The sequence below is a fragment of the Lycorma delicatula genome, chromosome 2 (assembly GCF_047948215.1).
Source record: "Lycorma delicatula isolate Av1 chromosome 2, ASM4794821v1, whole genome shotgun sequence".
In the NCBI taxonomy this organism is placed as follows: domain Eukaryota; kingdom Metazoa; phylum Arthropoda; class Insecta; order Hemiptera; family Fulgoridae; genus Lycorma; species Lycorma delicatula.
Window position 1 is genome coordinate 225,095,319 of NC_134456.1, and position 13,301 is coordinate 225,108,619.

General features: G+C 29.7%; 1 protein-coding gene across 1 annotated transcript in view; it reads left to right on the forward strand.

Moving 5' to 3' along the window:
* The window catches only part of LOC142319702 (haloacid dehalogenase-like hydrolase domain-containing protein 2), a 34,668-nt gene that overhangs the window by 1,468 nt on the left and 19,899 nt on the right, over positions 1 to 13,301 (forward strand). The window contains exon 3 of the mRNA XM_075357276.1: positions 9,130 to 9,220. Coding sequence (XP_075213391.1) covers positions 9,130 to 9,220 — 91 coding nt within the window. The remainder of the gene's footprint in view (positions 1 to 9,129; positions 9,221 to 13,301) is intronic.

The following is a 13,301-nucleotide window of genomic DNA, read 5'->3' on the forward strand; positions in this document are numbered from 1 at the left end:
AATACTTCACTTATAAGAAAAGGCCTTATGATAACACTGGCATTTTTAATAAATTGCCAAACCATTTGAAAAATCTTTCTACCAATTTATTTAAAATGCAGTTAAAAGATTTTCGTTCATGGAACGATATTACTCTCTTGATGAATTTTTAAACAATACCAATTTTATAAAAATCTTTTTTCTCCATCCTCTTAACAAGTGCTCAAAATAATTTTCACTAGTGTCTTCTAAATTGTGAACTGTATTGTAGTAATTTTTATATTTTATTTATTTACCTTAGCATTGTTTCACGTGTTTATATTTAAATAAACACATAATTAGTACTTTAATCTCATATGTTTTTTATTTTATAATAATGTGATATACATATAATTACGTACAGTTAGAGTGAAAGATTTTTTTTTTATTATTGTATGTATATAAATATATTTTGATAAATGAGTTCTGGTTTTCAGAACTATTCCAAGTTCTCATTTTGTTGTTTACTGGTAGGTAATTAAACAATTATTTATTTTCAGCATGACAAAACACAACCTTAAAAAATAAAACCTAACTAGCTCTTAATTGACTAAAAGCTACTATTAATCTGATAATTTATTTAATTCTTCGTTTTCTTCTTTTTTTTTTTTATTTAATCTGAGTTTGAATTTTTCTACAGTATCAAAGTGGTTATTGGTTTGGTTTTAAACTAATAATTAATTCGTCAGCAAAGCTACCACTATACCGCAGAGGTCAGTGGAATGGAATCCTGCTTTCATTTTGTAACCTGTTTGAAGCTTAGTCAGGCTCGGTTCTTTTATTACAAAAATTTGTCTCATTAACAGACTGTAATTACGTTTATAGCATGTACACAATAGCTTAAAAAAGAAGTAAATAAATAAGTCAGTTTAATTAAATTTTTATTTTTAATTGATTTTACTTGAAAAACATTTTCTCAAAAATAAATTCTTTTTGTTTACTGCACTAAAACAAATAAATTTACTTTAAACCTGAAATAGTGTTCTATTTGATTCTAATAATTTAGGCTTTTCATTTTGGAATTTAGTAGAGATACAATTCTAAAACCATTTTTTTTTAGTTTTTCAGGCCAAGAATCATATAAACATTTTTGCTGTGTAATTTTTTTCTAAAGTATTTCTCCAGTCAAAATTTAAAAACAAAGCACTTCCAGACCCATGTTTTTGTGCCAATGTTCAATATTTTTCTCAGAGGAATATACCTGCAACGTTTAGGAGGAAACTTTTATATTCATGTATCATGTTTATCTGTGTTTTTGCTATGGAGTAGAATCATTAGCTTTTCATGTAAACTTAATTGAAGTATGCTAATTTAATTATACATTTGCTAAATTTTAATTACTAGTTGAACTTTTATACTAACATTTGGGCTAAATTTTTTGTTAGGCTTGTTTTGAAATCAGTTAGATGACCAAGCTGATTTCAGAGGCTATGTCAGACCTTTGTTAATTAGAAATTTTGTTTAATTTCTCCAATAGCACACTCATTTTAAGAATCTCTTTTTTAGTTTTTTTTAACACCCAATATGTTAAATAACACTGATCAACATAAAATTGTAACTGAAAAGGGAGTAGGTGTTCTATATAGTATTTTATATAATGAATCTGAAAATGTATTCCGAAACAACCCATCACATAACATTCTTAAGTTAAACAGCTTAAATGAATTTGTTCTATTATTCATGGAACAAACAATAGAAATAAATTAGTACGTCTGTATGTTTGCTTATTCACATCCGATTTTTATTGTGATGCATGCTGTAGATCTATATTTGATAAACAGTCAAATGATTTCATTTCATGTCAGTGAGTCAAGTAATGAGTAATTCAACATGACATTTTCTTCAGTATGAGTTCAGCTCTTGGTATGACTTGCTGTGTTTTTTAGTTGTGGTAATGGTTTTATCATACACATATAAAGATTGTTTCATAAGTGATGCCATAAATTTAGTGAAAGAGTTTTATGACAGAACAACTTTTGGTATAATTTTATTGAACATCAAGATTTGTGTTTTTTTGTTTCACGCTGTGTTTTATTGCACTCCATGGTGAAACAATTTTATGAAGTATTTAAAATAATTAAGTATTTATAAATTAAAACTTAATTATTTTTATAGTTAAGTAAGTATTTCTGTAATATTTCAGTTTACTTTCATTCATTAAAACATTTTGAATTTTACAGTGAATAAAAATCGAGCTAGTAAAAATTTTCCAAATATTTTTTGTTACATTTGCAGAGAATTCACTAGAAAAGGTCATCGAAAACCAGTATCAGATTTTCTGAAAACTGCTTACAAACTTTATTTTGACTGTCCTTTGGGAGACCAAGATAAATCCTGGGCTCCACATGTACCATGCATCAAGTGCTATATTAAACTAATTACGTGGTTAAAAGGAAATTTGTCTTTTGACTTACATATGATATGGAGAGAGCCTGCTAACCATTATGATACTCCTATTTTTGCTTAATAAATGTTACTGGTTTCAATTCAAACAATAAAAGCTGTATTGCTTACCCAAATATTCATTCAGCTATGAGACCAGTACTTCATGGTGTTGAATTACCGATTCCAATCGCTCCAATTTCTTGGAAAGAAATTTCTGAATCCCAGAAGGCTCAACTGATGAATCCTCAACTTAATAGATATTAATTACATTCCAGAAGAATGAAATACTGAACCTCACCTCATCACACAAGCAGAACTGAGCAACCTAATTTGTGACATGTATTTGTCGAAACAACATGCAGAACTACTAGGTTCACGTATTAAAGAATGGAATTTATTAGAAAGGATAGAAAAATTTCAGTATATAAAAATCGAAATGAATATTTATTGAAATAATTTAACCGTTTCAAATCATTTAGTCTTGGAACTGGTTATGTACGGCGTCAGTTTTAAAACGCTGTTACAAAATCATTTTATATGGCATCTAAGTAAATTATTTTATTTTATATTCACAAAGGAATCAGTTTTATTACACAATTTGAACGACGTTTATACAATGTAAAATGTTTTATTTAGACTAGAAAGAATATGACCATTTTTCTCAGAAATGTGTGGTTGTGTGTGTGTATGTGACTTGTGTATTATAATTGTTATGACGATTATGGATTTATTTATTATTTACAAAAATAGCTTATCTTAGTAGCAACATATCAATGTATTGAAACACATAATAAATTATGATGTACAGCACACACAAAAAAAAAAGAATTTATGGCATAAATACGTCACTTTTACTTGGGGTCTATAAATATCTTTTCTGACAAATGATATCAGTAAACATGTAACACATATCGATTCGTAATGAATAACAGTATACAGTAAAAATGTTTTTGTCAATCTGAATAGTCTTTTGAATGGTGGGGATTTTTATAAAAAGTAGTTTTCTGAATCTTTTTTTTTTCTCTTTCCTGTTTAGCCTCCGGTAACTACTGTTTAGATAATTCTTCAGAGGATGAATGAGGATGATATGTATGAGTGTAAATGAAGTGTAGTCTTGTACATTCTCAGTTCGACCATTCCTGAGATGTGTGGTTAATTGAAACCCAACCACCAAAGAACACCGGTATCCAAGATCTAGTATTCAAATCCGTGTAAAAATAACTGGCTTTACTAGGACTTGAACGCTGTAACTCTCGACTTCCAAATCAGCTGATTTGGGAAGACGCGTTAACCACTAGACCAACCCGGTGGGTTTAGTTTTCTGAATCTACTTTCACTTATACTAACACATGTTACTAATCTGTGATTTATGACATGGGTTTTTCATCATATTTTACTCAATTTTCAACCGATTTGCTTGAAAGTATTATTTTTAAAATCAGCAATTTATGTTTCATAAACTCAAAGCAAAAAAAAAATTTTGCTAATAAAAAACACGGTAAAAATGCGCAAAAAATATTCTGTAATTAAATTATTGTAATTTTTATACTGTTTTAATTTTTTTGTTGTTACAGGCATAAAAAATATCCAATCGTAACGGTTTTTTTTGTCAGAATCTGTTAAATCTCTTTAATATACTGTAATTTTTTGACATTTTTTTCAGAAGAGGGTAGAATAAAACTATGAAGGGAGACAGTCAGATATCAACATATTTTCGCAGAGCGCTAATCAAGTGCAGATCTTTGTGATGGGAGAAGGTTAAAAGAGATGGTTTAATTTGTTCCTGCCATGATGTTAAATGGCTTATGTTTGAACTGGACATTGAATATGTTATTCATAATTGGCGTTTATTTATAGACTCATCAAAAAAAAAAGTTTAAAAGCAGTGTTGTTGCATAACTTGATAATTTTTCTTCTATATCAGTAGCACAGGCTGTAGGAATGAAAGATGCATATGAAAGTATGTCAAAAATTGTAAAAGCTGTTAAGTATGATGAACACTCACAGCGAAGCAGATTGTATTATTTTGCCACCACTACACATAAAATTAGGCCTAATGAAGAATTTTGTAAAAGAATTAGATAAATATGGAGACGCTGTAAATGTTTGGCTAAGGTTTTTTCACAATTAAGTGAAGCCAAATTAAAAGAGAGAATATTCATCAGGCCACAAATAAGAAAATTAATTCATGAAAATATATTTGACAGCAAAGTGAATACTAAAGAACTACCAGCATAGAAGTCATTCAAAGATGTCATTACTGGTTTTCTTGGAAACAAAAAAGTTGAAAACCATGATCAGCATATAAATGAACTCTTTGAGAACTATAAAAATTTAAGCCACAGAATGTCACTGAAAATTCATTTTTTCATTCTAATTTGGACTTTTTCCCTTTAAACTTGGGTGACATCAGCAACAAACAAGGACAAAGTTTTCACCAAGATATATTGCAGGTGGAGCATTATCAGAACAGATGGGATAAATCTATGAGTGACTACTGCTGGATAATAAAAAGAGAAAACTTCACTGAACACAAGGAAAATAAGAAAAAAGAAATGAAGATAGACATAAATGTCTTTAAAATAAATGTAGGAATTTTAATTGTAATTATTATTATTTTTTTATTCTATATTTAAGAAGTTTTTCAATATTTTAAAGTCATAACTAAAAATCTGAGGCTGATGAAGAAAAACTGATTTCATTTTAAGATTCAGCGTAAAAATACATTTGAATTCACCTACTTTTATCTAAGTTCCAATTTTTTTTTTGTTGACCAGTGTAATGAATATTAAAATTACAATATTTAGTAATAGTAATGATATATTGTAAATTTTGTCTAATTTGTGTTTCATATAGTTGGTACTGTATCTTTTTTCTTCCTTGAGATATTTACAGATATATATATTATATATTTCAGCCTCTGCAAAAAAAATGCTCTTTAAAAAAGTAGTATAATCAGTGATACTTGTTTTATTTTTACTAATATATAATACTTTTTATCTTTCAGGTAATGGTCTTACTTTTTACTAAATATGTATATTTTTAAACTTTATTTTCTTTTTCCTTAATTTTTATTGACTACAGGCCTAAATAAATGATACTGTTTTATATCTTTTTACATATTCATCATAGTTTCTCATTACAAGTTTTAACAACGTTTTTCTAATTAGTTTCAACTACATCGTCATTTTTTTTTTTTAATTAACATTTATTTCATAGTACTTCATTGTTGACGAACAAAAATATCTTTACTACTTACATATTTCTAGAACTGTCTTTTGTGACACTTCATCCTGTTCTTATCTCAAACTTTAGTACAGTATTTAAAGTTTTATCACACTGTCCCCTTCTATGTTTTCTCGTTTATGATCCATATCATTATTTTGTTCATTTTTAAAGGGCTATCTCTCTAGCTTATAAATCAATTCTATGTAGTATTTCTTCTTACTTGTTCAAGATGTCTGTTGACAGAAAAAACATCAGTAAATCTCAACATCTCTATTTTCTTGCCTGTCATTGTTTCTTTACTAAATAAATATTTTATTCTGATCAGTACATAATTAACTTCATACAGATCTCATTAGAAAAGGTAGGTGTGCTGTGATATGATTTACTATATTTTGATATTCTCAAATTATTTTTTAACTACTCTACTGCTAGTAACAATATACTGAAATTGAAAAACAACACTTTGAATGAAGAGTTTCATTTGAAATTTTTCAAGTATAAGTTGCAATTTCAACTTTTCATTTTTTAAATTAGGAGAGATTAAATCAGTTTATAAAGTGTTTGAAACTATCTAAAATGAATTGTGTGTGTGTTATGATCGCTACGTGAACAAAGAACCAGAATCTTTTACAAAGCTACCCATATTGGACTGTTGGACAACTCAGGGTTTTAGAAAGCGTGTGCAGAGAGTCAGCAGGGGTGTCCCATAATATTATTATGTACACAATTACGTTGTAAATCTTTTTTTATACAATTAAAAGAAGTCAACCCAGGACTCACAAGGCCCCCACTGCCATCCCAGACACCATATACTCGTCGGTCTATCATACCAAGTTTTGCTTTACAAACCATCCCCTGTGCAGAGTCACGAAACTAAAGATAAGCCTGACAGCTGAATATGAGAGAAATAAGGCCTAGCTCTGTCTTAATCTGAAACCAGCACTGTACACACGCCTAACATCATGGGGTCCTTTATCAGAATAGGATGGGTGAATCTGACGTTCTCAGAGCTTGCCATCTGGATGCGCATACCCAGCTGCTACCCCACTCATTACCACAGACATGGCAGCAACTGCCCTTTCCAGGTTACAGAGCGAACCTTGAGATGGGAGAGCAGGACATGTGAGCACCACTGGTTTTGCGACCACTGGCTCATCTAATCTAAGCTTTTATAAGGGATGTATCCCTACCAACATTACTTGCATTGGTTGGCTCTTTTCCCACCCCACTGCCCATACAGCATAAACCACCAGGAGAACACCCATGCATACTACCCATCATAGCACAGGAACTCCTTCCAAATGACAACTGCAGGAACCCACTTCTATGTCAAAAGAGCCTTCTGTACCCACAGATGACTCCCTGGGTTTGTCCACCTACCTTTCTGGACTTAGATTACCTTCCTGTCACCAGACAGACAGGCAACCAAGATAGCATGTTTTCAAATTTCCTTGAAAGCCAATTTGTTCAGAGGTGCAATGCCAAACTATTGCAGGAACAGCAGTTTCCACACTGTTGCATATTCTTATTTAACCTACCACTAATAAAATCTATTCACTACATTACATTTTGCCCTAAAATTACAGATATGTTACGAGATCACACAGTGACTACGTAACTAATATTCAATATTCCGCATTCCCTATTTCAGGCAGTATCAGTGAGTTATGCCCCTACAGCAACACTACATCCCGGAATTACCAGATATACAGGCCAACTTACTGTCATAACCCGAGCCCACTACCAAGGTCTGCCAGGATAGATGTTCATCACAACTACACGCTTCATTCAAACCATCCTTTGATGGGAATTGTCCAGCTTTAACAACACCGCATCTGCCTCTGAGGGGGTGTAACCAGTACAGTAAAGTTTATTACTAAATAATACTACCCTTCTCTTATATATATAAACAACTATTTAAAATGTATAAATAATAATAACAGTAGTATATAATAATTACTGCCATATATATATATATATATATATATATATATATATATATATATGAAATATAGGTAAGTTTAAGAAATGAAAACAGTCATGGAATATAGACATATTACAGGAAAATAATTTAAAGTTAAATTTTGAATAAATGATAGATAAAACCTAGAAACTACCTTAAAAGTATATTCAGTTGAAAACAAGAATACATTTAAAAATTAAATATTTAAAATAAGTGAGGAGACTTAAGGTAGTAGTTGGTAGGAAGAAATATAATAGAGGTGATTATAAGTCTACCATATGATAGTTCTATGATGAACATAGAAAATATAAAGATAATAATGATGAAGGCAGAGAGATCAATCATAGAATGTCTGATCTGATATGTCTTCTGTATCCTTCCAACTGTTTAGTCTTCCTTTTTCTTTTATTGTTCCCAAATATGTGAATTTCTAAACCTGGTCGATCATTTTCTCACCTTGCTTTATTCTGACGTGATTTATATTGTTCTTATGTACCATAAAGAGATCTTTTTTTCTGTATGCTAATCTTCTTTTTAATTTTTTTCTTTATTTATTAGTTTCTTAGTTCCAGATGTCCCACCAAGCAGATATATAAAGAAAATAGTCAGATATAAAAGTACAGAATGTTGGATTTCATTTCTTATGATATTGACTTGTTAACAACTTAACAATAAGTATATGTTTATGTGCAATTCATAATTTGTTGATTGCTCATTATATCAGATAATGAACCATAACATTTAATCTATGTTATATTATAACCTAACAGTTTGTGTACAACTGAGCAACTGTTATACTAAATGTACAGTTTGAAAGTCATTTCATTTGTTAATACAACAAGAATTGCTGACAGCGGGAGGTCACAGTGTTGTTCCTCACTAATTTGGATAAAATTCAATTGGTGTATAGAATACAATTTATTAGTAAATGTGATAAAGTAATATGAACTACTTCTCTTTCTCAAGAAATATAATTTTGAAAATTTGAGAGTTTATATGTGACACTTATATACTGGTTGGTGAGCAAATGAAGCAGTGATATCCCAGGTGAGTAAGCAGTAAGAAAGCAGTATTTGGAGTACCACAATATTCAAGTTCAAGGCTTATAGTATTCCGTAATAAAAATCTTTACTATTTAGAATCACTGTATAAAGATAAATGTTTACCACAGCCAAGAGTGTACAGTTTGAAAAATTGTTTTCTACAATTTTAAGAACCTCTTTCAAAAATGATTTTTCCTCTTGCTTTGATAAACATTCATTTTCAAACTGTATTTGAGATCTACTTAAAGTTTAAGAAGACTTAAGGTAATCATTGGAGAGAAGTTTTATAATTTTTTTTTTTCAATACTGTTTGACCCATCTTGTCCAGATTTGTGTCACTGATAGAGTGATAAAAGATTTTGATCATTACTTTACTCATTTCAACATATCACAAATGTGGCATTAAAGATTTATTATAGTAAGGAAGGAGAAAAAAATTATTGCTTATATTTTAACCATCCTCATATTATTGTGTTGTGTATAATTTTACAGGTTTAGATCTGGAAGAAGAACCAAAAAATGCAGTTGTTATGGGATTAGCTCCAGAACATTTCCACTATGAAAAATTAAATTCAGCCTTTAGGTATGGTCAGTTGTATGGGTAGTGCCTTATGCTCTGAAATAGGTTTATAATATTGATTTTATGGAGATCTAAATTAGAGTAATGAAAGAAGACATTTTAGTTTGAACTATTTTAATTTTATCACTTAATATTTATAACATAATTCGTGCCAAATTAAAATCTATTGTAATTTACATTATTTCTGAAAAGAAATTATATAAAACACTAAACCATTTAAACTGAAAGAGAAATGTAAAAAAACATTATTCTTTTACATTATTTTTTAAATATTCAATTTCTTAGCAGGAAAAGTTGTAAAATGTGTAAATGTTAAAATATGAACCCTATAAAATTTCAGATCAGTTTACTCATAATAATTATTTGATAAATTAACACTTGGTGTTAGTTTATAACTGAAGTTAAACATTTCATTGTCTGAAATTAGAATAATATTCATCAAAAAATGTTCTTGTAATGTTTGTTTATTGTTTTCACAAAAAAGGGAATAAAGGCCACTACTATCCGATTATAGTACAATCTAATATTAAAAATATAACATTTTCTTGAAGCAATAATCAGTGTTTATTTATAATCAAATGATTAATAAATAATTAATTTTGCTATTAAAAATCTGTAGCTTAATATTTCATCAAGTACTTAAAAAAAAAAAAGCCTTACTGATGTGACAATAATACATACAGTGTAATGCAAAGAACTAAGACAAATGTTTAAGTGGAATATATTTATTTTTCTATATTTTTCTATGATTCTTTTTTATTAATTAACTTTTTTAGTAATTGTATATATATATATATATATATATATAAAATTATAATATATAATAATAAATATATAATTGAAAAACATAATATTATTGATATTATGTTTTTATATGATCACATAATATATATGATATAAAAATATAGTATTATATATAATTGATATAATATAATTAAATGTATATAATTGAAAAACATAATATTATACAAAATATATTAATTAGAAATTAATTACAATGGTATTAAAATAAATGAATGCAGTGTTGTTATACAATTACAAAAATATCTGACTAGCGGACATGTAATAACAAAGTAATTCCTTCCTAATACTGTCACCACTAATGATTTACCATACATTCAGTATGGGAGGGTTACACTGATAACAGAAAAAAGAGATTTTTTTTAATTTCATTCTTGTTTTTTTTAGCAACCTGTCCAAATTTATGGTTGGATAATTTTTGTTATAAAACTTTCTACAATTAAATAATTTTGATTCAGTTACTTGAAATGGATGTAAATTTTTTTACTTAAAAAGCCTCTTGTCATCATAATGACCTGAAATTTGATGAGAATAAAAATAAAAGTCCACACTTTAATAGACAGAGTGTACAAAAAATAAAATCTGAGTTTGAAAGCTAATATCTCTTAACTTTGACATGCATTAATAAATTGCAAATAAAATGAAAGGGCAACACTTGCAGTTTTCCCTACAAGTGTTCAATGTAAGCACCCTTTATCACGCGGCACACATCCAACTGATAGGAAGTTTGTCCCATACTTAAATCAGCATGTCTGAAGTAAAGGAAGTGACAGCTCCTTCAAATCTGTTAATCAAAGGTAGATAGTAGGTAGTGTAGGCACGTACATAAGATCCCGTATAAAAGCCCAAAGAAAAAATCACATTTGAGTTAGATTGGGTAATCTTGGAGGCCACTGCAACTGCTATCATTGGGCCCATGCTAATCAATCCCGTACATGCCAGTAAGACTATCTTGCTGCCAAATAAAATTCTCTACTCACCAAGTTGGTCTAGTGGTGTATTTGTCATCACAAATCAGCTGATTTCAAAGTCAAATCCTAGTAAAGGCAGTTACTTTAATACAGATTTGAATACTAGATTGTGGATATTGGTGATTTGGTTTCAATTAACCACACATGTCAGGAATGGTTGACCTGAGACTGTACAAGACTACATTTCATTTACATTCATACATATCATCCTCTGAAGTAATACCTTACATTGGTTCCAGAGGCTAAACAGAAAAAAGAAAAAAAAAATTTCTGGTGCGTCTTTCAGTTTAAGAAAAAGACATGCATGCAGCATATCCAAATAAGCAGCAACTCCTGTTGCTTATTTGGGTATGTTGCGACTAACATCACTTGCTTCAATGAAAGTGAACAGCCCATATACATGCCATTGGAATATTGCACAAAAACATTTAATTTGGGCTGTCCCTTTCACATTTTAAAATTCCATGGGGATTTTCTGATCCCCAGAAACAGACATTATCTGTATTAACTTTTCTACTAAGATGAATTGTTAACTCCTCACTAACCATATGATCAAGAAAGTCTTCATCTAACTGCTGTAACATTTTGATAACGAGTTTGGCACATACAGTATATTCAGTAGGCTTCAAACAGCTATAAACAGTATGGTTGCATATATAAACTTTTCCTTAAATCATCCTGCACTGTCATCATCATCATCATTGTTAGTGTCAGCTGGTCTTCCTAACAGATTTTAGGTAGATTTCATAAGAAAGCTACCTATTTTAATGGGTACTGTAATTCGACTTCCAGAAAAGTTCGCTCAGACCCCAAAACCACCGTCAGTTCAAAAGTTTATATATATATTTCACTTTCTTGTGGAAACGATAACTGCCATAATTTTGCACCAATCACTTTCAAATTGATGCAGAAAATATAACGACCTAAAATCTCGGTCAAGTTCATTAATGAGCAAAATCAGACCATGAGGGGCTTTTTTGAAAAAACAAAATATCGCTATAACTTTCTTATTAAGTAAAATATAAAATTCATTTAAAGTTCCTACAAATCTTTGGATAAGGGCCTAAAACTTATCTAAGAAAGGTTTTTTGTTACCAGCAACCATTGGCCCAAGGGGTGAAAAAAATGGGGTTTTGAAGATAAAAAAATTGTACCTCCCTTAATAGGCACTGTATCGAATCGGTTTTAACCGATCATTAGTCCTCTAAACATTACCTAAAAATTTTGTCTGAAACAATTCTTAATATGACCAAAATGTTGCTGGAATTATAAGAAGGCTTGTATGCTAAACATGTGAAACTTTTTTTCATATACAACAGTTGCCATATTGAATAAATTTGAAGTTTTTCTTAATTCTAAGGTGGAAATACTTTTTGTTCCCTACTTAGCACCTGTGAAATCTACCTCTGCACTCTGGCGGGCCAAAAGAGATTTTTTTAGGACTATGCAAGGACTCCTTGACACATTTACACAGACATCCAGATGTTTCAGACTGATTATGCCATCTACGAATGTTACAATCACTTGGTTAATCACTAATAAATTTTCTACTGAACACACATTGAACTATAACTACAGGTTTACATTTAACACAAAGTCCAAACACAGGTTTTCTGTTCAGGAGTTTGCTAATGATGCTATCAAGAGGAAAGATCAATGTAATATGGCCATGTGTGCAGCCACTGTTTTTTTTTTGCTCTTTGATTCTAGCCTCAAATCAATACTATACACCTCATCGAAAAGATATTATAACAAATAAAAACCCCAATATTTTTTTTGTACACCCAGATTATTGATTATATTTTTATAGGGTTGTTTTGTCAGAAATTGCCCGTACCAAAAACCAGCTATAAAGCCATGTTTTCCCAGGAGATAAAAACTGGAAGACAAGCTTTTTGATCACACTTATATTGTCTGATCGTTTAATATATTAAAGCAGTTCATCATTAGAAAATAGGCATTGCTGTAATTTTTTCCTGTTAACTTTTTGCCATTATTTCTATTATATTATGAGTCCATTTTTGTGGTTAATTTTATATTTTAATAAAATGGGAATTAGATATGTTTTTCTTAACAATTTTTCATTGCTGTTGTAGAATTGGTCTAAATTATGTCACCATTTTATTTACCTTTGATCACAAATCTTAATTCTCAGCTGTTTTGTTTTGTATTGTTATTTTATGTAGACCATTGTTTGCTAAAGCAAGAATGATAATGTATCCTTTATCTAAGTGTAACAATCTAAGGTTTAATTTGCATACATTAAATTAATATGTTGATTACTGCTTGTCATCAATATAGCATTTGTACAG